We start from the raw sequence: 27,175 nt of genomic DNA on the forward strand, positions 1-27,175 counted from the left end.
TGTAAAAACATTCTACTACATTCCATTCAGAAGAATCATGTGAATTATCCCATAAAAGTACAGAAGAATGAAACTGGTGGACAAAGACCATTGTTAAACGAACTATGAACTCTCAGGCCAGGATCCAGACCCATACATCTGATTGAACAATGGAGACAGTGAGCACTAGCGGGGACCAGGAACATGACCCAAGGATCCTGTACGTTAAAATATGTACAGTAATGGCAAATGGTGGATTATGGGTCTATTCTGTCTCCTTTTCTTCTTGTTTTTGTAAAGAGAAATGGACTTTAAAAACCTACACCATGGGACAATTATGTACAATGTTTACTTACACTATACCAGTACAACACCATGCTGGCCAACTTTACACACAAGGCGAACATCTTATTTCAAAACTGTATTTACAACCTAGAATAAATGAGCAAAAATTCAATATATATATATATATATATATATATATATATATATATATATATATATATATATATATATATATATATATATATATATATATATATATATATATATATATATATATATATATATATATATATATATATTATGCTGTACATACAACTGTAAAAATTGTACATACATACATAAACTATATTTCCCAGAGTAGCAAAATGAAACACATAAAAACCAATGAAACCAGAATCCCTACATTGCCAGGATCTAATAATTTTTTTTTATCAAGAAATATATCACATCATATTGGTGCAGCAATTGTGTTTATGATCAAACTTACTGATACAGTATAACTACTAATCAATTAATATATACTATATACCCTGTTTTCCCCTTTAAAGTGAGGTGTGCCAGCTGGTGTTCAACAACACATAAAAAAATTTGACGGATACATGTTCATCAGTATCCACAAGTCTGGATCCAGGGCTGATTGTCTATGCATGAAAATACCAAAATACCAATAAGTATACAGTGAACATAAATTACTGTATTGTGAAGAGTCTGAACTTTAATCCTAACATTTAAGCTGCATATCTTGAAAACTTCTACTGCCTATACTTTTCCTATTCATGAAAGAGTTACCAAGCTAGAACTCCAGGTGGTAACACAATATTATATACATAAATTACTGATTTCAAGCAGCAAAAAGCTCCAGCAAATAATGAAACTTATTTCACAATTATTAAACATCCTTTTTGGTCAGACATGGTTGCAGATATGAAAGTGCTGCAAACGGATTTTTATTCAGAAGAACACATCTAGTGATGCAGCTAAAAAGTACAAATGACACTATGGAAGGTGAGTCTGTGTCACCCTTGCCACCCTACAGTATGTGGGAAATGGCTTGCAAAGATGGAAATAACTTAAGAAGAGCCAATACAAAAACATTAACCATCAAAGACTGAACAAAGACAACTTCATTTCATACTCAAATAAAACTCATTCTCCTTATTCAGAGGAAAACTGACTCAGGTAATCTTTAGCTCAATTCATAATGAACAAAACCAACTCAGGTAGCACACTTCTAACCATAATGTGATACTGACCCTTTGACTGTGGAGCTGAGGAGGCCTCCTGGCAAACCTTACCAGAAGTTATCCTCTACCACTACACAACCTTTTTATATTCTCTGTTAAAGTATTCTTTACAAAGTTTTGCAGTACAGTACTGTACTGTACTGTAATTAAATTTACCTCCTCCCACTCAGAGATAACATCCCTGAAATGCCTAAGTTAGTAAGCCAAGACAACAGTTGACTAAAGATTGTCAATGTCATTTTTTAGTTTGACAAACACTTGACATTCCTAAATATCCCATTGAAAAATTCTTGGTCAAGTAAAGTCCCCCTAAAAATTATCGTTACCCATGGATTCGATGTGGTTCCTGTGCTTTGTAAGCAGTGTTAGTCCACTATAGTATTTTCAGATCAGTTGGTAAAGCCGATCACAGGAATTGGTATACACCTTTATATATTATGTGGATCAAATTGTCTGGTACCAATAAAAAAATTTTGTAGAAAACTGCCAAAATGTAGAAAAAATGAGCTGTAATTCAAGTTGTATTCCTGTATATTGTATATGAATACCTTTACTGATACAGGGAGCATGCATATCAAAATACTGTATTATGAAATACTGGTAGAATATATCATAGCAATTTGTCCAGCTTCAAATTGCAGAAAAAAGTAATGAAACATACTTTTTTTTTACCATTCACATAAAAATGTAGATGCTCTCCTTTTCTTAAGTTTAGAATCATTGTCCCACTGCCAGTGGTGAAGATATCGCTGCTTTGCCACAGATTTTCTGTGTTATCATGAATGTTCTTTTGAAGTACAGTACTTCTAGTCAGCTGCACAATGCTGATATTCCTCACACTACACATGTACACAGTGAATGGAGAGATTTAGACATTACTTTGTAATGGTATCATGGCCCCAGGTACTGGTTGGCAAGCATAACTCAAATTTCTAACAATTGCAGCATCCAAAACAGAAAGCCACTTTATCAGTCTAGTGAGTGAGGCACAGGACACATAATATTCTTCATAGCTCACAGTTCCATTACCTCTGAGTTTTACTCTTGTCTTTTCCCTAAGAAACACAAAAAACAATTATATCATAATCATGTAAGTTTGCCTTTATAACTATAACAACCATCAGCAACTAATTACAAGTAGACCTATGCTACATATTAGCCACATTCAGTGATCTTGCAAATTTTAAGGAAAAGCACAGGATTAAAATCCTAATCTTCTATTACTGTTGTTTCTCCAGTAACATATGTATAAACATTGAAAAGAGGAAGCTAACAACATGTTCATAATCCACGTTTACATATAGGTATATCCACTCTAAACACAACATGTTAACAATACAGAATGTTCATAACACTCACCTATTAATAATAAAGATTATTACCATAAATATAAATATATGTTCAAAATACTGTAAGTTCATACCATATATATTTACTGTACTATATGTCAAAATATCATGTCATATATACTTGAAATAGATTCTGCTTTTGGCAGAGGTAACAGATAACAAGGTAAGTACTGGAAACAAACATTTATGGTTTATAAACCTTAGTAAAAGTATGAAATTATACTTCAAATTAATATTTACTGGAAACACATGTCATATACAGTACTGTATTACCAAAGCCATTATACTGTCTTCTTATATTTGTTTCTTGTATTCAGGTCCAGATTTTCTTTGAAGTAAGTATAGGCAATCACTCTCCAAAAACCTGGAAAAAATATATAGATGTGAGTTATTGATTATAAAATACAATCTCACAAATACAGATTGTTCAAGACCAAACCCTCTCCAGAATTATAACTTTTCTGGATTTCAGACTTAATAATTATACAGTATAAAGCATTTCCAGTACAACATAAAACACATACAGTATAGTCTGCATTTACGCGGTCAACTGAACCCGTGGAGGTCCGCGTAAAACGAGAAACGAGTAAACGAAATAACAGAACATATAGGATTACCGGTAATTGAAATAGAGACTGGGCCGACTACCAAACTCCACTTTTTCTGACACAATACGTACCTTGTAGTAAAAATAACATCATAATTTTATGATGGTATTGCTACACACATAATATCTAAATAAAAAACTACAAATCTAAAGGTGTTTAACACTTACGTTAGTAGAAGAGATGGGTCGGCACACGTTGATGGCGGCTGGTTCCGAGGCAGAGGGCAGATTAGTTGCCCTCCGGAGAATCACTTTCACTACTCGCAGAGGTTTGCAGGGCCTCCCAGACAAACCCCTCAAAATCCATATCCTCACTGTCACTATCACTGACTTGGGCTGGCTGTGGTTGTGGTGGGTTTCGGGCGAAGAAGTCCTTAATACTACGTTGACGACTAGCATTGATGTTGTCGAGATAGATCTGGATATACGGCTCCATAACTTTCGACAGATGGTTATTAGACACTTCATACCGATGCTTGTCTGGGATGTTGTCAAGGATGAGCTTAATTTTCTCCCCCAACTCGATGATTTCCTTCACATAATCATGGCTTGATCCAGGTAGTTCAAGGTTTCTCGGGGGTGGTGGGGGTCAAGCGGAAGCCATTGTGAGGGGAATAGCGGGCACAAGAGAGAACTGTATACGCGGACTGAGAACAATGAGACTGGCCCGGCTAGGTCAGCGACTTCTGGTGGCAGGGCACGTCATGTTACATTAGACCAATCACAGCTAGCAGCGGAGGGAATGCGTGGGTGGTAAGGATGTGTGGCCCAATCACAGTCCGATACGTCATATGATGTCAGCGATAACGTAAGAGCGACCTAATGCGCACCCCTCACCGCACCGCTTCCCGCGAATGGTCAAGAATGGACCGCATGAGTAAAAAATGGCGCGGCAAGGCACCGCGTAAATGACCAAACGCGTAAACAAAAACCACGTAAATCCAGACTATACTGTACAATATAATGAAAAGAATCAAAAATATACTGTAGTACATTTGATTTATGCTATCATATTTCACTGTACAGTATACTACTGTATATTCTTTGTCTCTACAGTGTGCAGGTACATTTTCAAAGCCACATTGAAATGATGATGGTACACATCTTTAAAAGTTTAACAATTAGAAGATGTATAATACTGTATTAGGATGAGGTACAGCAGTAGTGTGATGGAGTTACAACCCACACAAAGACTTACTTGAATGATGATTAAATTTTGAAGAAGATTTGGATCACGAATAAGAGCAAGAGGAGGGGTATGATGATGATGATGATGATGATGATGATGATGATGATGATGATGATGATGTTGATGATGATGATGATGTGGCTGATGAGAAGAAAGATTTTTTAAATGATGTTCTGAGTTCTAGGAAAGTTTATAAAACAATTGTTTAGTGTGTTCAACAGACTAAGAAGCACATTATGGTACTGAACTGTATGGCTAACATGATGATTAAATCCTAAATAACAAGACAAAGAACTGATCACATAAAACCACCTAAAAATGCCACTGGAAGTTGCAAATCTTAGAGTACCCAGACATATGAATGGAGAGTCTATGAACTACTCCTGCTGCTCCTAAATTTATCAGGATTTTCCAGAAGTCTGAAATAGCAGGAATCTTGTGTAAATTTTGTGGATAACTAAAACAGCTCTGGATTCTCATGATTGTGAAATAATCATACAAATAGTAATACCTATATGATCAAAACCTGTATTCTTTTACCTTATTAACTTAGCAAAGAGACAACCGATTTTTTCAATCTTTCCTGTACTGTAGTGTTTGTAGGCTCAAATGAAAATCCCCCCTTCTCTGTCTCTCTCTCTCCAAAATGAAAACATAGTCTCAAGGATGTGAGCAAATGCAGAGACTTATCCCAAGGACTGGCCCTAAGGGGATCATTACTAGGTGTTTGGAGATTCTGACCACAACCCACAAAGCTCCAAAGCGTGGGGCCCGAGGCAGTCTTGCCAATTCACCATACTCAAGGGCCAGGCCTGACAATTCCCTCTTCAAGATAGTGTGAAAATTTAATTAGCTTATTAAACTTCAAACATATATTACAACTCCAGTAATTATTCTATACTCTGTTACATATTTTCTTGAACTCCACCAAAATCATTAACACAGTCAATGGTTCTCTTCTTTTTTTGGATGTTTTGTTAACCATTGTTGACACAGTAAATATCCCTCCTCTGAACCACATTCTTTGTCTCTTTGCTTTATCACCCATCTTTTCCCCAACTCTTAAAAATATCACCCTACCTTGTATCTCCTTGCCATGATCAATACACCTGATATTCTTAAAAATAAATAAATAAAAATAAATCTATACCCATTTTTTTCTAAAGTAAATGTGGTATTTATTCAGTCTTATGGCACCCTGCCCTCACTCCAGTACATTTCCTCCAGTGTGCAAAAAAGCTGTACCATACCACCATAACCTCCTCCTTCAGTACAATATACCACTTTAAGCATACAATCCCCTCCAGGTATTTCCTCTTACCATCACCAATAAAAAATATCTAAATTTTTTAATGAAACACACACACCCCATTCTCATTCTCTACCTTCTTTCTAAGCTTCTTCCTCATCTCTGACAATCAGTAGCTCTTCAGAATAATACTTTCATCTCCAGCATATAAAACTCAGGCCCCGATATTTTTACATTTCCTCATAAACATTGTCTTCTAAACAACAAATCAAAAAGCCTTTGACATTAGCCCACTGATGGTTTACATGTGGATAATATATATTATATACATATTCAACATACAATAGTACAGTACTATCACTTCTACAATAACTATCAAATCACCAGTAAGAGCACCACAAGCACACGTAGTGAACACCAACATTACTGTCATATGTAAACTCTAATCTTACCTGTACCACATGAAGGGGAGTGGTGACGTAGCCAAGTGCCATAGGGCATGAGCATCAACTGCCCAGAAGAGGGGCGGGAAATCTCCAAGCTCCAGTAACATTGATGCCATGGCACCCACCACTGTGAACACACACCACTGAATGTATGGTCTTGATTTCAGCCGTGGCACAGCCCAGGCAAGCCACCCAGAGCCATTTAAGACACCTGGAATTATCATCAATGTTTATGTTACTAAAACTGATACATTATTATCTGATAGAAAAAAATGGTTACGTTATTCATGTGGTGGCTCAATGGATACAGTAAACTCAAAAAATGGTTGAAATAATAGCTGAAAGTAATGCAAAACAAGTGTAGCAGACAACAGGATAATCTAATAGGAATATGACAACAAGTAGAAATATCCAAGCATATTGTACAATACTTCCTTATACCCTCACCTTAAATACACAAAAAATCAACGCTAGAAATTAAAAATTAACTCTCAAACTATCTTGAGAAAATGTGACCTTCACTGTTAAACATGTAATGGTCTATACTCAATGGACACTGTATTGCTAGGAAAAATATTTATAAAAAATAAAGGGGGGCCCAAACCCAGAATTTTATGGGGATCAGATATTCATTGGTCAACGGATGAACTTCCAAATATCTTTACTAGAGTAAGACCATAATATGGAAACTGTGAAGAATGAAAGATAAAAAATACTGACACAGTGTTCTGAATGATGAGTACTGTATGTGTCTGTGTGTCACATCTTCACCTGGTTCTGTACTGATTAAGCTTCGATAATTATTCCACTGAACTAAGCTATTAAAAAGTAAAAACAACCATAACTCCCAGTAGTTTACCTTTAATAAATTGTTTATAAAGATGAGCTATTTAGTCATGAAAATGTGAAAGAATGACAATATATCCAGTTAGGGAGATAACGAGGAGCATCAACCATAAAACATAAAATTGTTAAACTAGCTGAACTTGTTCTGCCAATCATTATTTCTGCCACTGTATTTTTTCTTTAAACCTAGAACAAACAATATAAACTGTACATATGTTATAAAAATTTGGAGTGAGTTTTCCTAAAGCAGACCAATTTGTTTCATCATTCAAAAGTTTAATCTTCACATACAAAAATAGTAAGTGAAAAAAATTTCATCATGGGAAATGCCTAAGCAGAAAATTTAAAATTATCATATGTGACTCCAGAAAAGTAATACAGTTTTAGCATTATGACTATTATGTTGTGCAGGACAAAGTTGGTTAACATCTGAGAGTGCAAAATGGACATAATAATAGGTAAAGTGCTTTGAATTATAGAACTTTTAACTTACCTACAACAACATTCACCGTCATATTGTATCCATAATCAAATCGTCCCTTTGTCAGATACCACACATGATAACCAAAGAACAGGACACCGACTACTGCTGCTGCCTCTTTATAAACCTTGAGCTGAGGACCCAACAACCTGTTGATGGAGGAATGTCAGGGTATTAGTGACCAAGTGTGTAGTATCACTAACCAAGATGACAAAATGTTTCTAACAGTCCATCTATTATTTTTACTACCCTCTTACTCTTTTGAGAGTTGGATCAAGGAGCACAGAGACCTTAAATAAAGGGATGTAACTGTAAAGACAAGGGTAGAGGGTGAGAGAAGAGGGAATGAACATACTATCCAACAACCAAGTAATTGAGTCAAATACTGCTGGTCATCCATCATTCAGTGAAATTAAATGTTAATCATCCATCCATCTACTGATAAACAGTGTCTGAGACTTGTCTTCATTTACAATCACAGCACTTAGGTGTGTATACTGTACATTATCTCCCTCAAAACCTTATAACCTCTACATCTTAATGTGATGAACACCATACAGAACCATTCAAAATCCTGGCTAATATTTTATGACTCTTAAATTAATGAAGTGAAGCAGTCAGCAGCTTCTTGCACAATGATATATGTATGAATAGACTGAGGATTCTCAGGAAACTTAGTACAGTACAGTACAGGGTAAACAAATACAGAGTACCCTAATTTTCTTAGACTGGTAAATTGAACACAATTATTTCATTTGCTCCCATCTCATTTACTTGATGTTAAGTGAACTGTCATTTTCAAATTATGGTACAGTATCTACAATTAAGCAATGCATTCTTACACAAGTTTTAGTTTCATATAAAACAGAGTTATCTAAAGATGAAATACTGTACAGTAATATCCCCATTACCGGGAACAATTGGTGCAGAGCGTTTCCGGGTTTGAGAGACTTCCAAGTATTGAGGCGAATTCTCTTATCCCCAGAATAAATTACACATCTACAGAATTATTCCGGGAACTGGTGAATGTTTCTGCATTTAAACTACGTATCTGGCACACAGCACTGTTGCTATGGAGACTTAACTGCAATCGGACAGACACAGGCGGTTGCACGTCCCACCTGAGGTACACGTATAATTTGTCGATCTTTAGATCAATTCCCTAGTCTGTTTGGCAGGTCATGGAGTAATCTGCCACCTTCATATCCATAATAGATTCTATTTTCTACATGTGTCTTACTGATGAGTACAGTACAGTATTCAATGAAACACTTGAATATCTACATTGTTATTACAAGTGATTTAAAGGCTTTGGAGTGCTCATTACTGCTTTGGAATGAAGTGTCACAGCTGGGCAGTAATTTCTGGAAAAGTGTGTTTCAGAGTGTTAGTTGCCAGTTACCTTGGCCTGCTGTACACAAACCTTTGCTGTGCTGTGGAATCATTGCTTGTTTCATGCAGAGAAATAGATAAACTTTTGTACATTACATATGTACACAAGTGTATTATAAGAGAGTTGCAAGATCAACACAGCAAAATTTTCATTATAAACATATGTGGCCATTGAGTTGTGTGTGATGCAAGGGTTGTGCTCAAGGTGAGTGAGCCAAAGGGGGCCTGGTAGCTGTCAGGATCTTAGTGATAAAACCTGCATCACTAGCTAGTGAAAGGGTTAATTGCACAAGTGTTCCAAATGTTAAAATTAGAATGTTCAATAGGTATTGCTCCTGCGTGTATTATACAAGGGGTTCTTGATATATGTTGTACCAATATAGAGTACAGTACAGTACGTCATTTCACATTATATGTTGCTAAAAAATATACTGTATGAAGAAATTTTATGATGTCATTTGTTTCACATTACATCATCTGCATTGTCCACTGTTTTATACTAAGTCTGTGCGTGTCTGAATATGATGCATAAATAATGCACAGTAGTATTAAAAACATCTACCGGGTAATATAATGTAAAAATATCCATAGAAAGTAATAGAAGTGCCCTACAAGTGTTACATTTGTACCACACCAAAATACATCAGTCACTTCTAACACAACTGCACACTTATGCCATTGTTACATGTAAGTAACCATAAAATTTGCAGAATATCCATCTCAATGTGCTAGTGTACCTTGTGAATAAAGGAAATATTGTACTGTACACTGTACAGTACCGGTAATACAAGGATATAAAAGAAAAATTAGGAAAGTGTGGGAGATGGAGTGTATCTGAGAGTAGCAGGGGCTTTAGTGAAACACCATGACTACTGTATACTGTACCTCCAACACCAAAAAATTAAAGTTCTTATACAATGGAGGGCTTGCTTGTAAAGAAATAGAGAGAAAAAAAACTATGCCTGGTTGCATAGCCAGGGAGAGGAGGTGGAGGGTGGTGGGAGTGTAGGCAGGACTGGACAACTTTTATCTGTGCTTATCAGCCTGAAATCCCTTCATAACAACAGTATGCAATTTCACCATAATTCCCATATTATTTAGGATCATTTAGCTCTGGGTTAGTACAACATTATTGTAAAATAATCACTTTCCCCACAAAAATCCCACTCTCAACCCCAGAGGTGTTACTGCAGTGTATTATAGTCCCGGTCTCTGTTTTTACAGAGTAGGAACAGAAGATAATTCCCACTGCCCCTTAATAATGTTGCCAGCACTCACCATCTCTCAAGCACTGCTGTTGTCACTGCTCAAGAGGGTTGGCCCTTACCACAGGATATGTCTTCAGCACTTATCAAATAATAGTGCAGCGTATATGTCAGGTGCCTACAAGAGAGCTCAGGTTCTCAACTAGCTCAGCCATGTTAATATTATGATTTTTAAATTGACTCTGTACAGTATTTGTGTTCTTCTGGCTAAATAAACTGTTTCAATATCAATATCTTCATATGCCCTGGTTTATTCATTATTCAATTACTGTATTTAGGTGTACAAGTAGGAAAATTAAGCCAACATATATCTTTCAAAGATAATAAATAACATTGTTACGTATTTCCATATCACATACTATTCAGTATGTTATAACGACCCCTTTGTAAACTGATTTGCTGAAAGCTCTCTCTTCAAGAACACATCCTGAGCTTTCAAAGGGCATTACTGTATACACTAATTGTTATGGGGAAAAATACCTCATTATAAAATGCTTCATTGTAAGTCATGTTTCTCTGCAACACTTCTTTGACATAAAATGAAGACCCCTGCACTCACAAAATAGTTTTATAGTAGAGAATGATATATTTCATTATAAGTCTCTAGCAATAAGTAATAATATTTCAGCTGACCAGGGAGGGATTAAACATTGGTATGATGAGCTGTATAAGACAATGTAAGTTTATATTTTTGCTTCATACTTTCCTTTAAAATAGTACTGTACCCATTATATCCCTTATTTAAGAACTATTATGCAATAGTATTTATATACCCTATCTACTGCTTCACAGACAAAATCTGTATTTTTATAAACATGATTCAAACTAAAACATAACATGCATAATGTACATTGTGTTACATGCCTTTCAGTGACAGTCCCATTATACTGTAAACTCCTAAAAGATTATATTTTTGTAATCGAAGGTAGTGTGTTTACTCTCCTCCAGCAGCCCCTCTACACTACCTGATGTACCCCCTTATACGTATAGTATTCAAGGGTTAAGGTCTCTTTACCTGATAACAAGGCCAAAGAGTGAAAAGAGAACCATGGAGAAGGCAAAGAAGTAGTCCAATCGTTCAGTCCAGGGAGTGTCTCGGGCATGGAACACCACAGACCACACCCAAGCATTAATACAGATCTGCAAGGGGGAGGAATAGACCAGAATTAATGTAGATATACAAAGTGAAAACAAGTAAGGACAGTTTTGCTTTATTATAGAAAGTAACAGCTTCTTATATGGAGATGCTGAGATATTCTCTTCATAAATATAGTACAGTATCAGTTTTTCAACACAGAGGTGGTCACTGTAACTCAACATCTATAGTAAAGTTCAATTTGAGAAAATTTTAGACCATTTTTTAGATAAAATTTCTTGGGTGTTGTGTGTAGGGGTAATGATTTTGTGAGTAATATAAGCAAAGAAATTTTCATCTTGGTCAATAGACTGGGGTGTGGAAAATACACACACTTTTTGCTAGAAGATAATTAATTTAAGAATTTTATTTTATCTAAAGTAATAAAATGGAATGGAATGGTATATATTGTAGAGACTGGCGTGAGTGACACTAAAATTAAGAAATATGAAATAAAGTTACAGTACTGGTTAATGGTTACAATTAAAAAAAAGAATGAGTGTAGAGAATACCAGTCCATTTAAAGTATGTTGGTCAGTCGTGAACGATGAAGTGATTGGAAAATTTGAGATAAAATTTGTATAAAGGATATAATATACATGAAGCATGGCCACTGTACAGAAAATTAAAAATACTGTACACAGTACTGTACTCAAAAGAAAGGAACAGGATTAAGAAAATAAATTATATGAAATGAGAATTTATGAGATAAAGAAAAGACATAAAAGATAGAATAAGGAAGTGACAGTGACATTGAAATACTGTAATGAATATGGTGAAAAAACTGCAGAAGTTACTTATGAGTGATAGTGGAGAGGCACTAATAGTTCATCAGAGCCTATTTTGGGTATTCATAATTATGTGCAGTGTACTTACCCCAGCATGCAAGTGCCATATCTTATACATTGGAGCATTTGGAGGGACAGATTGACGGAATCGTCTAAGATTAATGAGATGGGCCATCAAGTTGAGAACAGAGAAGAGAACAGCTGCCGGCTCCTGCATGCCCCAAATCCGTGCAAATGGCCACTGTAAATTATTACAACATTCTCAATGCACATAATGATTCTGCATTTTATGTTTTATTAACATTATGCAATATTACTTAAAAATATAACATTAATTTGAAAGATCTGGGTGTTTATGTTAGCAAAGAACTGAATAGTTTGGATCACTCTACAAAGGTGAATCTTGGTAATGCTGTACACTAATAGGACTAAAACAAATATCCAACACATACTTAGATGGTCTATCTCTTATAAGGCTTTTAATGAGTGTAGTGCTCCCTCACTTGGTGTACTGCATCTTTTTTTAATCTCTGAGATAAGCCAAAGACTGCCAACAATTGAGAACATCTTGAAGAGAACTACAGTACTAAGCTTGTGCTGGTCCGTAGAAACTTCACTTACCATACCAATAGAGATAAGAAAAACGTCATTTCCCTAGTTGATACAACAAAAAGCAAAGGGTAATTATATATTAGTTTATAAGCAACTCAAATGGCATTACTCAGTCAAATGTATAAACTGTACATCCAGTGCAGACCTTCTTCAATTTACATAAGGATAGTGTTCCTGAAATTACTGTTCACAGACCAAAGTTTCATTAAAAAAAAAAAAAAAATCCATTGATTTCCAAAACATAATGAGAGATACTGTACTTCCCTATGAAGAAATCTTCCCACAAGACATAATAAACTGACATTTAAGGTCAATACCTGTACAGGTACCGGTAAATTAATTTTTCATGGAAAAACTGTATTCATCAGTCACATCCTAAAAATATAGAGATGAACACTAAAACAACTAATAGCAGGGAATTCCCCCCCAATACAAATTAATAGAATAAAGGGAAAATTCTGTCATAAGAAGTATGTAATGTAATATGGTGGGTTATCTTCCTTTAGTGTGAATAGAGGGACTATCAGTGCATCCAACTTACAAAGTGGGAAGAACTAAACACTCCAGTTACCAATACAATATGTAGTGAAGAGATTTAGATACACTATACTGTAGAGTATAAATATCTTATTATGTGCATCCAATTTTCAATTCTATGTTCAACAATGGCAAGTATAAGTACAGGTTGGACCCCGCTAATCAGGGACCCGATAGTCCGGCAGCTTCGATGGTTCGGGATGGTGTCATAGCTCACTTCTAGTGGCTGTTGTCACTATTTTACCTTTAAATACTTATAATTTACCCCTAAATATGCCTCCTAAGAGACCAGCAAGCATTGGCAGTGGTTGTCATGCGGCAAAATGTAAACAAGTGACATTAACTATTTTAGAAAAGATGTCTATGCTGAAGAAATTAGACAGTAATAGTACATTTTATGCATTATTTTGCATTTTTTTAACCTCGGCTTCAATGGTTCGGAATTTTCGATAATCCGGAACAGGTCCGGTCCTAAGCTTCCCGGATTAGCGAGTTCCAATGTGTACATTAGTTTTCAAAACAGCTGGAGGTACAATATCAGTAATAATACAGAATCTGTAGTATATTCATTGGGTCTTAAAACATTTCAGTAACATGGTTCACCTTGCCAAAGAACTGTGGTATGTCCATTCCCCTGTCCAAGAATATCTGTGTTGTGCGCCACATACAGTAATACTGGCATTCATCATCACAAGTCCACTGCAGGATCTTCTCACTTAGGCTTTGAGAGGACTCATAAGCAGCAATACCTAATCCTGGAGAAGGAGTCTTATTTCAGTCTAAGATGTACAAAGTGAGTGAAATAAATAAGCTCTCCTGTCAGCTAAGACAGATTACATAACTGGTGCTTAAAGTACACACCAGGTTAGAGAAGTAGTTGCTGTTAACCGTCAAAAAGTTAACAGATACATCACCTGACTAACTTTTGAAACCCCTTAAAGTTCTTGACATCTACAGAATAAGAGGAAACTTATAAAACTATCCCAAACATTACTGTATTAAAAATTAATGAGTGACTCAGTATCTTGACATGTAAATGTGACATTCTAAGTGTGTCAGATTTATCAAATAAGTTACAAATATTTTAACGAAAAGTTTGACTACCCAGTTTTTCATTTCCAGTTCCATATTTGAACCAAAACCATTTCCACATATATCTTTAGTCTTTATAAAGTGAAAGAAGTAAAGAACAGAGTGTTCTAAACCATCCCATAGGTATGACTGCCCATTAGGAACAGTGTAGATAGGGCACAATGTGTACCTGTAATGAACTTTTGGTACACATTGAGGCAGTATGGTTGGCACTGCACTTGACCACTTTCAGTTCCCCAACTTGTAAATGGTAGTTAGGGGCCCATTTACAGTTAGGTTGACTGAGAGTGCCCCAGGAATTACAAGAATGGCCTTAACCCTCTGCTACCTCTGGCCATGGTCAGAAATTTCACTCCCTCGCAGTCTTTCGATGCAAGTTGCATAAGAAACAGGAATGGTTTTTCATTTTCTTAATATAGGGTAGAACAATTCAGACCCAAATTGCACCCATAGAGATGCGTCTGACAATCAATGAGGCTAATGGGAGGAACTTAGGTGGTTGATAGGGCCAGTCCACTGTTCCAGAATTTCTGCTTACTGGAAGTGTACTCTCATTATAAGATATGGCTGGGCGGGAGGGGTTGGACCATCACGGAAGCACTTAGTGACACAATCTGAGTCGAAAGACCATGAGAGAGTTAAGGATAGGAGGGAAGCACAGTTGAAGTTAACAAGATATTAAAATAGATTAGATTGAAAAATATAAGCTATTTTACAAATCAATAAGATAAAAAAAAATGTAATCAACTATATTTCCTTTTAATCCTTAGACACACAATGTTCAAACAATTTATTAAAAAACACAAAATGTATCAACATAACACTTGTACAGTATATGAAACAATTAATTGCTCAGACTTACTGGAGGTACAATTGTTGAAATGGCAAACATGGTAGCAGCCAGTGTACTCATTTGAGTTGTCCCCCTTTGAAGCTTGAGCAACACCAACAATCAACAATGTTCCCAACGACCACAATAACCACATCTTGTTAATCTGATAAAACATAAATACACATTAGAATCACTCAAACATGTATTGTAGCTATTCCATTACTCCCAACTTACCAATAAAATACAAAGTTTGCATTAATTATCTGTAGATGTTATTTCCCACTTGTTGTTCTATCACCCTCTGATGTATGGTACAGTACAGACATCATCATGTTTCTCAAAGTTTCTACACTCCCCGAAATATTTACACTTAAAAACAGTTCCCAATATCTGGATAAGAAACACTCGCCCTATCAGTTTTATTGGACCTCTATCACTGATGAGACTAATTTTGTTATCATATCTCAGTCTACACACATCGTCCAAGTTATAACAATAATCCATAGAACTATTACATGTCATCCTTGAAAACTTCTGAACAAAAAATCATACTGCACTGTACTCTGAAATTTAAATACATAGCGGCTGCAAAATATTATGGTACTACCTACCTGTAATTTTTTTACATTTCAATGATTATCTAATTTTGATATGTCCACCACCACTATAGTGTGACTGCATAACAAGACAGACAAGTGCTAACACCAGAAAGACAATGCCGCCACCCCCCATCGCACTTGGTGTAGTCCCCCACATGTGCAACATCTGTGAACGACCCTGCCAGCCCCATATCGGCCTCTTTAGTCACCTCTGAACTCACCAACCTAAGTGACATCCTTAATAACTTGCACCAATGTATCATAGCTGGATGATCGTCATACTCGATTACGAGTGACAACAAAGTAGTAGTAGAAGGGGCCTGTGAGCATAAATACCCAAAGGTTGTGAAGTCATCAAAAACTATCTATGGCTTAAGTCAATCAGTTACATCCATTCTTATACGTATCTCCAATTATGAAAAAAGTCTCCATACTGTCCAGAGTTGGGTGCCATATAGGACTACTGTACATAATCATGGGTCTTGGTGTTCCAACAAACAGGTAGATACAGATATTCATTCAGTAATAATTCACATTGATTCAGCATGGATAAAGACAGTGCAGGTAGTTTTTTTTAGTATAACAAATTACTGACAAAGCTTGGAGGGTGGTATCACTTAACAAACAATGGTTCAGTGCTGTTTACAGGATGGTAAGCTGACAAAGTAAAAAAAAAAAGAAATCCCAAGAAACCCATAAAAAAAAACTTATTTCCATTAAGATCGTTTATAAAGGGTAAAAATCTAGGACATTGTTCCCTAAGAACCAATAACTTTATGAAAATTTTCTATGAAGAAAATTTGCTTCTTACATCAAGAATATCCAAAACCTGGTGGAGGAATTCACACTTTTGATTTTTGTTTTAGTAATTTTTTTTTCTTCCAGAAATAGAACCTATATTCATGCCCTAGCGCCTGTTGATGCCATTACAGTATATGATTTGCCGTAGATAATATAAACCAACCAAATCTACCCATCCTTAGATGGCAGAATCTTGTTTTAGTTAAGGTTAAGTAGGTTTATTTAGGTTAGGTAGGACTGGTTAGGTAAGGTAATAAACTGCCAAAACAATATTTAAGAAAGTTTGATTTCCTCTACAGTACCTAATTTTGGATATTCTTGAAGCAAGAAACCTAACCTTAACATAAAACTTAGCGTAACTTAAACACCTGCCGCATTACCGACAGGACAAAGTAGTGTGCACCTGAGGCGCCTAAATATCTACCAAACAAAGCATTTGCACACAAAATGATTATCATATCAGTGCTTACTGATAAAAATATAGTAAGCAGGTCAGTTATCAATATTAACCCAAAATTGTTTTAAAGTTTCTAGCGTTTCATGTTTATGGACTGGAAGCATCAACGTCTATGGAACATTTCTTTCTTGGTGCTCACAGAGTGTCAATTATGGGTGTCCACTAGCCCAAGCTGTAGAAACAAGAACAGTACTGGGCTTCAAAATAATCTTGACAAGACTATTAAGAACATTGGAGGGATCCTACAAATGCCACTGGCATAGCCACCTCTAGTTTAGGAGGCCAATAAAGAAACAAGGTAAATAAATAGGAACATTGTGAAGTTGCTGGTTAAGGCGTACAGCTGTTGTAAATTAGGTCAATTTATAGTAGGGCACAGTTCTTTCTTTGAGTATTAGAAATATGTGTAAATAACTATAGAAAATCACCAAAACCAACCTAACCTAATCAGGTTAGGTTACATAGACCGGTGCACTAATATAAAAAGACCGTAAATTACTGCGTTTTACCAGTTACAGATTTATTACAGTGATGTCTTGAACTGGCCACCATCACCAGTCCCTGTCACTGATAACTAACAGTTACCCTTACCTGTCAAGCCGTATCTGTCATTAACTGTCACCGACTTTCCCCGTGTCTAACACATTAACACGTCCAACAGTTTCAAAATGTTCATCACAAGCATAACTATAATACACATATAGTAGAAAAGTTAAGCATAATTAGAGGACGAACAGGTGAACAGGTCAAACTATTGGTATATCTTATTTTTCTACCTTACAAGTGACCAGCGGCAGGTGAACCTCACTCCTATGTTTTCATTTGACAAGACTAATAATGTTAGAATATTACCTGATAATGACCACCAACATTTTATATCGGATGAGACTAACAACTAGAACTAATTTGATTTAAAATATTTTATAAGATAATTATAAATATTGTCTGATTGGTTTATATAGCATGTCCACTAGATATGATGGCACATACGATAAATAAATATATCGTTTAGTAGCATTGTTCGTGGTACCTTATCAACATTGTATATACTGTTTTATTAATGGAAATAGATGGTACAAATATTTATGAAGAGCCTAATTATCCCAATTATTTATGTTTCAATGATAAACTGCTTAACAGTAACTTAAATCTATTTAAAATTTAAATCTTTACATAAAATTTCTATCTTTCTAACAGTGGTACCGAGTTTATCTCTCAACAATATGTCCTGGGTTCAGTACCAGCATGGACAGGAAGTAAGGTTTTTATTCAGTGACCACCACCAGACATCACAGGTTATCTCCAGGTACTCCGGTATTCTTTTGAGCTAACCGTTGATATTAAAGGTAAATTGTGAAATTATAAAAGAAATATTAAATTTTAATATTCATTATTAATTAAAATTACTTGACTAGAAGAGTGCCTACTTACACAAAGGTGTTTTCAAAGTATTATGCAAGGATAAGTCTTTATATTTCTCATGCCGCTGAAATAATGTCTTCCTAATCCCCTTTTATTACAATTGTGTGCGTGTGCATGTGCTGTGTGTGTGTGTGTGTGTGTGTGTGTGTGTGTGTGTGTGTGTAAGTCGAAACTGGATCTCCGTAACCAGTGACAATCAACCTATTGTCCACGAGAGCCTGATGAGATCTTTCTCCAGAATCGTGCCGGACGTGTGACTTTCCCGCCACTATCTCCATGGCATCCTGTCCTTAGGGGGCACTGACGAAAACCACCTTTAAACCTTATAATAAGATAAGAAAAATCATATAAATTCCCTGTCATTTAACGATTCTACTGCTTGAAGATGTATCTGTATTTTTGTTTTAGCAATAACAAAGCAAGAATGCTGACTTTTAGGTTAATGTACCCACGTGAACAAATATACCCGCCGGAAAATGACAGATGGTCGAGATGCGTAGCTCCTGCCAACACCAGTCTTCAAGTCTAGTTCATCAGGGTGCACACTACTTGCTCGCTCTGCTCGCTGACTCCTTCGCACAACAACTTTATAATTCGTGGTGTATTCTGTTGATAATTTGGTGCAGTGTGCGTGCGTGCCTGACGGTGAAAACTGGAACGGGGGAAGTGAGAAGTGAAGATGGAGGTGGTGTTTGCGGTGCACATGTAGTGGTCAGATAAACACGAAACACGAAGGAGAACACTGTAATAATAACCTAAATAACATAGACTACAGTTACGATATCAAGTTGAATGTAGTTGGAACTTTCAATATAAAACAAATTAATTTACGTCTCATATATTGAAGAATTCAATATTAAATCACAATAAAACATCGCAATAAATGTTTGTTACAATGAACACTGCGATAACAAGTTAAATAACAGGGAGAGAAATTACCAAGTCGGACCAGATTTTGGACAAGGGGTTAACTCAAGTACGTCCAGCTGTCAACATGGGATAGTTGTTATTAACGCGAAGAAATATTACACACATTAACATATGCCCTTCCCTTCTAATCAAATACAACATTATATTACTTCTTGTCGAGCCTATACCGTTGTTGTGCTAAATTGCAAGTACAATCATAAACTTGATCTAATCCAACTTAAGCAAGCCAAACCAAAGCTAGTTTGGCCTAATCTTACGTAACCTAAACAAACTTAATGTCACCTAACTTAACTTTGGTAAACTTAATGTAACAATCTAACGTAATTCAGGCAAATTTAACTTAAACAAAATCAAACCTTCCAAAATCTAACCTAAACTAGCCAATATGACATCCAGGGTAAACTGACCTCATCTGACTTAACTTAACCTCACCAAACCTAACAAAATATAACATTATCTAACATTACTTAACCCAATATAACTTAACATATTCATAGAGACTATCATAAAATAACTTGCACTATTGACATTTTATCCAGTGGAAAATTGTTCGACTAGATTCTTGTCCAGTGGAAAAACTGCCAACTGGGATTTAGTTTTTTCGAGTGGGATATTTCCTGAGGGCAGTTCGTACAATAGGATACTCTACAAAGATCCTTAAACTCAAAAATTCAGGAAGAAGAGATTTTAAGATCCTTTATTGAATCCTACTGTTGAGAGAAGACTAGTTGGAGGCGACATTGTGTGAACGAAAGACCCCCCCCCCCCACACACACACCACCAGCTACGGGGACTCAACAGGTGTGACGTCTAACATCCAGGGGAAGATGTACCTACGCTCGTTGTTGTGCCCTGTTGTGGCTTTAGTCATCTTCCTCTCGCTTGTAACAGGTACGTCCACGGTCATAATATCTACCCCTCACGCACCTGCTTGAAGGAAGGGAGTGGTGGGGTGGGGGGAGGAAGGGGAAACACGTAACAATTTCCTGTAAGTGACGGGAAACACGTGACAATTAGTGACGGGGAGCACGTGTTGAATTTCAAGGTATACAACAGAACTGGGGATTTCTGAAATACGAGAGGGAATTTTCGGATCATCTGAAGAGTAGGCTTCTCAGCTTGTCTCACCATAAGATTAACCACCTTAACTTAACCTAACCTAACCTATCCCAACTCCTAGCTATAGCATTACGTTATTTAATCTTCAGGTGAAATAAGCTAAGGCAGGGGAGCGAATCTTCAGGTGATCCTAAAATAGTGTGACGATTTTACTTTATAATATATACTGTATTGAAATTGTGTCTATCTATCTATCAATCAATCAATCTACCTATCAATCAGTTAATCAACCTTTCCATCTATTTATCAATCAATCAATTTCTCTTCTTTGTGTTCCATAGGTGTGAATGTTAATGACTCGCTACCAGCACCTTGGTCCAACCCAGAGGTGTGTGGCTCTCCGCAGGACCCGACCCGCAACATTCAAGGCGATACCCTTTGTGACCCTGATCGCATCTTGTCCCGTATGGAATGTGAGTACAGTATCCGGAATGAGTACGGCATCCGGAATGAGTAAACTATCCGAAATGAGTAAAGTATCCGAAATGAGTAAAGTATCCGAAATGAGTACAGTATGTGGAATGGTCGACGGATCACTGTAATTTCTCGGTTTTCATGGGCTCTAACCTAACCTAACCTGACCTAACGTAATCTAACCTAAACATACCTATTAGGATTGACACTCAGTTGTAATGTCCCCCAGTCTAAATTAACCACCCCCTCCCCTCCCCCCCAGGTTTAATAGTTTAGTTACATTTGGTTGTGATTTGGGCAATGGTGACCAAGTAATCCGATTTTCTAAGATTCCCAAGTATTTTATCTTTGGGTATGAAATCTATACATCTTTAGCTTCTTAGGGAGAGACAAGGCTATCATGTCCAGGCATTATATCATGTACTGTACGCTAGTGAGGTGACGGGCGATGAAATGATGAATAATAAACATTTAAGATGGAGAAATATTTTACAGGATATATTTAAACAGCACAAATACAGGAGAACCCAAGAGGAACTGTAAGAGGAATGCAATAATTTAACACCATAATGTTTCTTTGTTTTTCACTCGTGTTTTCCTTGTAGTAATCACTTGCCAATTTTCTAGTCTTGGATTAAGTTTAGTAAATGATAATGATTATTAAATGTTTGTCTTCACAGTTACTGAACACGGTCAGTGGTTACAACGTTCAACAGTAGTATGTATAACGTACGCTGAACTCCCCGGCGGAACCTTAGCCTTCACTATCCCTGGTCACTATAGTAAGACACAGACCACCAGCAGTAAGATATCACTATTATAACCAGGGGCGTAACCAGAAATATTTGAGCTGGGTGAGGAACCGACATGGTAAACTATAGATCACTGACGCTCGGGAAACAGTTCTAGCTAGAGTGGTCCGGGTAACCAGGGACACCCCCCCCCCCTTGGGTGCGCTGCTGATATCATCAATCATAACATCCAACATGGGGACAGTGGCGGCAGACAGTAGACTAATGCCCCCCTTTACAACCTCTGACCGTCTGGGAAGGTTCATAGTGGGTCATCAGTACTTCACATCAGGTTCTCGTGTCACTTGATATTGTCTAAGCTGCTCCTGACGCACCATGTGGGCGCCCTGAGGTGATCATTACCTTACAATTAAATACTGAAAACTCAGAATATGTTGTGTGTGTATATATTGTTTGTGAATTTTTGTATACAACTATCTGATCAGATCAGACAGGTTCAAATTGTCACAATTCCGAGGTATACTAAAGTTTCAAATATCAAGTTTTACTGAATTTGCGGAATAAAATAATTCCTGTACTGGCCCTTATTAATACGTTTTCATCTAAGAGATAAGTTATTGGAAGACTTACGGTAACGCGACTACATCACACACTGAAGAACTTAGAACATTCTAATTTGATCTCCAGTTACGGCTTAAGATAAATAAATATTTGTTTCAGATACTGAGATGGCTAAAAAGTTGAAGAAGTGCAGGGAGGATGCAGGTACAGACACCCATGTCATCGTTTTTCTCGCAGCCAACGCCAGTTTCCCCGGTAAGCTGAAGAACGCATGATATGAAACCAAATATTTTTATATTCTTATGCCAAATTTTCTCCTTTAAACTGTCGAGAAAATCGTTATTGGCTCACACAAGAGGCGATATAAGGAAATTGAGTTCTAAGATATTTTTATTGTGAACCTAATTCATTTACTGGTAACGTGACGACTTTCCAACTGATTCACTAACTCAAAAGACAACAAAGATCGTTGGCTTAAATGGCATCGAAATTACATTGATACTATACTGACCTTCTGACCAGATGACTCCGGCAAAGGAGACAAGATCGCCCGGGTCAACACATCTTCAGGAGAAAGGCTGTTAAAGAAGGTGGTGACCTCGTATGACCTGACCAACAAGTCGCCCGTGATCCTGGTGGTGGCGGTCAAGGAGCCTTTCCAGGTAGGTTGCATGTTTTATTTAGGCTTATTATTACAGTATTTTCAGGACATTACTGGACTCCTTATAATACACAGCCGTTGTTGACATAGTTGATCCTTGAGGCTATATGATTCTCTGCATCCCATTGGACGAGTTGGTTGCCGCGCTTCTAATGTCATCAATCTCCGTTACGTCACTATTACGTCATCTCAATAACATAAACCAGTTGTGTACGGGTCCCTCCCCTTCCCCGTGCTGAATAAAATCGTCTGATAGCCAAATAAAATTGTCTGCTAGCCAAATAAAATCGTCTGCTAGCCAAATAAAATCGTCTGGCGTTAACCAAATAAAATATTAAAAGTAGCGTCCCCGTAGTGAAGGGTTCACTGGCGTTCGTTGACCTTGTACTGACCACATAAGTACAAGTTATTTGCCTTAGGACAACTTCACCAAGGGGATGATTCTCCTTCAACATAATAATTTCAGCCTCACTGCACACAGCCACCATTCCTTGTGATGCACCTGTGATGATATTCACGCCTATAATCGCTCCACTTGGCGCGACAACCTCAAGCGATGAAACCCGAACGCGCTGGTGTACTCTCACAACACATACTGAAGCATTAGTTCCACTTTGTACCTTCGATGATAAATGCATCGCCAATCTTAAAACTTTCTTTTCCGGTCGACAAAACAACAACTCTTCTATATCTTTCAGACCCCGACAGCCTCCTTCCGCCATGGGGTGATATCGCCACCAACACCGGTAAAGTCATCCAGCTATATAGACTATAAATTGCCCACTCGTCTTTACAGCTGTAATTACCTGCCGTATCTTACCAATTGGCTTGTCAGCAATCCGAGTACGAATCGTCCTGGCGACGTTTCCTCCTCCTGACACTATATGCACACACCATGAATGTAGGTAAATCACAGACAAACGTAGCAGACTTGACAACATAACCTAAACTATCTTAATCCCTAACCAAACCTAAGTAACCTAACCTAAACTAAACTAACTTCAAACCTAACTTAAACTATCTTAAACTGACTTAACCTAACCTACATTAACCTATCCCATAATCTAACTTGATTAAACAACCCTAATCACACTTGTTATGTTAATAACTCTTTCCTGGACTGTAAGTGTTGTGGGAGAAGTCACCGGAGGCAGCGCAACGAGTGGAAGCAGCAGTACGAAAAGCCAACTTACAAGTCCATCGTACGTCCCAGTCTGGATTACTGTATATAGGCATGGAAACCGTACTGTAACTCAAGCATGGAAACCTTACTGTAACTTAAGCATGGAAACCTTACTGTAACTCAAGCATGGAAACCTTACTGTAACTCCAGAAAGACTTAACATCCCGCTAAAAGGTGGAGCGACTAAGATGATATCTGAATTATGTCATCTCCATTATCCAAGTAGACTGAGAGCCTTAGGACTCTTCAGACAAGGCACAGTAGGGAAGATCTCGCATAGCAACATTCAAAATCTTGAAAGCGATGGAAAACGTGAACCCGGACCATTTTTCGTGATGTTATACAGCACCAACATGAAGGGACATACAGTAACTTATGCTCGCCAAGTTATCGTACACAGAGGCTGGTAGACATATGGATCTTATCAAAGTCACTGACCTTTTCCCCTCGGCATGGCCACCTCTAATTTCGGGGGCCATTAGTTAAATAAGGTAAAACCTAACCTAACCTAGCATAACCTAACCTAACCTAACCTAACCTAGCATAACCTAACCTAATCTGTCTTAATCTAACCTAATCTGCAACAAGAACCTCAATAGCATCATGGTTAATACGCTAATTACAACCATCGCCCCCCGTCTGTAGATAGTTGAATGGGTGAGCTCGTCCCTAACATCCGTACTGGCTGAGGAGGATCGGCAGGTGGCTATGAGGGCGGCCGGAAGCATTCATGAAGTCCACCAACACTTCTCCACTTCGATCTTCCACACACTCCACTCCTTCTGTGAGGTAACCTGACCTTGCTTTATGTAGTCTAGTGTGACATAACTCAGCCGAGTGTAACCTATCTTAACCTAAGTGTAACGTACCTCAATCTAACTTAACGTAGTACACCTTAACCAAACTTAGCATAGCGTACCTTGATCTAACTTAGCGTAGTATATCAACCAAACTTAGCGTAGCACAACTTAATCTAACTTAACGTAGTACACCTTAACCAAACTTAGCATAGCGTACCTTGATCTAACTTAGCGTAGTATATCAACCAAACTTAGCGTAGCACAACTTAATCTAACTTAACGTAGTACGATATATCTTAACCAAACTTAGCATAGCGTACCTTAATCTAACTTATCGTAATATATCTTAATCAAACTTATCGTAGTATATCAACCAAACTCAGCATAACTTAATTTAAACTAAACACAACTTAACCTAACTTTAAATAAACCTAACCTAACATAATCCAGTCAAAATCTCAGTTATACACCCATTTACCCATCAATTTCACCTCTACAATTAAATCAATCTTATTCTCGCTTTCTATAGTCCATTTCTTTACCGGTTCATCATCATCAATTCTACAGGTGATACACTGGAAGCACGAGAGATATACTACCAAGTGGATCATCCTAACCGTCACTTGGATCGTCTTTGTTGTAGCGTTCCTGTCAGGTCTTGTCGTCATAAGTGAGTGTTGCGCGATAATGTATTACTACGCTTCCTGTTGGTGTTATAATGTATTACTGCGCTTCCTGTTGGTGTTATAATGTATTACTGCGCTTCCTGTTGGTGTTATAATGTATTACTACGCTTCCTGTTGGTGTTATAATGTATTACTACGCTTCCTGTTGGTGTTATAATGTATTACTACGCTTCCTGTTGGTGTTATAATGTATTACTACGCCTCCTGTTGGTGTTATAATGTATTACTACGCTTCCTGTTGGTGTTATAATGTATTACTACGCTTGTTGGTGTTATAATGTATTACTACGCTTCCTGTTGGTGTTATAATGTATTACTACGCTTCCTGTTGGTGTTATAATGTATTACTACGCTTCCTACGCTTCCTGTTGGTGTTATAATGTATTACTACGCTTCCCGTTGGTGTTATAATGTATTACTACGCTTCCTGTTGGTGTTATAATGTATTACTACGCTTCCTGTTGGTGTTATAATGTATTACTGCGCTTCCTGTTGGTGTTATAATGTATTACTACGCTTCCTGTTGGTGTTATAATGTATTACTGCGCTTCCTGTTGGTGTTATAATGTATTACTACGCTTCCTGTTGGTGTTATAATGTATTACTACGCTTCCTGTTGGTGTTATAATGTATTACTACGCTTCCTGTTGGTGTTATAATGTATTACTACGCTTCCTGTTGGTGTTATAATGTATTACTACGCTTCCTGTTGGTGTTATAATGTATTACTACGCTTTCTGTTGGTGTTAGAAAGCATTACTGCGTTTCATCAACTAATGTCTTTAAGGGCGTATGTTAGATTTGTAAATACACAAGGCATCAACATCTAAGAATTAAGAGGGATATATCTTTTCTGGTTGTACACGACAGCTGTGTGTTCGGGTAAAAGGTCACCAGAAACAAAGTCACAGGAGAAAGTCACAGAAAAAGTCACAATATTTTGGCTCGGAAAAAGTCACAGGCGAAAAACAAAATTCCTGTGACTTATCACTACTACTACTACTACTACTACTAATACTAATAATAATAATAATAACAATAATAATAATAACAATAATAATAATAACCTCAAGCACTTACCTGCACTCTTATCCTAGTTACTAACTTCTATCCTCGCCTTCCAGTCATCTGCTTCATCAAGGCGAGACGTTCCCGCTTCAAGAACGCTCCTCCTCCCAGGCCGCAGGGCACAGAACGCAGCAACCCCGGCAGGACCAATGCCAACCCTTTGTCAGGGGACATGCACGAGCTTACCACACTCTCCTACAGGACAACGGAACACGTTCTCCTGGGAACCACCGACATAACCGCTGTTGCCTCTCACTCTTGCGCTTCGACCGACAATCTGTTGAGTATGTAGATAAATGATTCAAGTGTTTTTTCACCCTGTGTTATCATTGCTGGTAAAAGAAAATTGGAGCATGATCTCTGTCACCAGTGTTTGTATACATCCAATCACAGT

General features: G+C 37.2%; 2 protein-coding genes across 5 annotated transcripts; one reads left to right on the top strand and one right to left on the bottom strand.

The window, feature by feature from the left end:
- Positions 1-595: 595 nt before the first annotated feature.
- On the bottom strand, positions 596-26,879 carry LOC121858405 (post-GPI attachment to proteins factor 3-like). 4 transcript variants are annotated; one of them, XM_042354863.1, is made up of 8 exons: positions 26,794-26,879; positions 15,359-15,491; positions 14,008-14,159; positions 12,344-12,496; positions 11,348-11,472; positions 7,688-7,824; positions 6,355-6,559; positions 596-3,221 (listed from the first exon to the last, which is right to left on the bottom strand). In XM_042354863.1, exons 2-8 carry the CDS (start codon positions 15,480-15,482, stop codon positions 3,152-3,154), a joined length of 966 nt encoding a protein of 321 aa, XP_042210797.1. In that variant the 5' UTR covers positions 15,483-15,491; positions 26,794-26,879; the 3' UTR covers positions 596-3,151. The 4 variants fall into 4 exon arrangements, with proteins under 4 accessions (XP_042210797.1, XP_042210789.1, XP_042210805.1 ...); XM_042354855.1 differs by lacking the exon at positions 26,794-26,879 and adding an exon at positions 17,962-18,024; XM_042354871.1 differs by lacking the exon at positions 26,794-26,879 and adding an exon at positions 17,777-17,954.
- On the top strand, positions 19,102-27,173 carry LOC121858438. Its single transcript, XM_042354883.1, has 7 exons — positions 19,102-20,428; positions 20,938-21,069; positions 22,543-22,638; positions 22,906-23,045; positions 24,873-25,016; positions 25,595-25,697; positions 26,838-27,173. Exons 1-7 carry the CDS (start codon positions 20,365-20,367, stop codon positions 27,071-27,073), a joined length of 915 nt encoding a protein of 304 aa, XP_042210817.1. The 5' UTR covers positions 19,102-20,364; the 3' UTR covers positions 27,074-27,173.
- The last annotated feature ends 2 nt before the right edge of the window (positions 27,174-27,175 follow it).

The sequence above is a fragment of the Homarus americanus genome, unplaced genomic scaffold, assembly GCF_018991925.1.
Source record: "Homarus americanus isolate GMGI-L3 unplaced genomic scaffold, GMGI_Hamer_2.0 scaffold12870, whole genome shotgun sequence".
NCBI lineage: Eukaryota > Metazoa > Arthropoda > Malacostraca > Decapoda > Nephropidae > Homarus > Homarus americanus.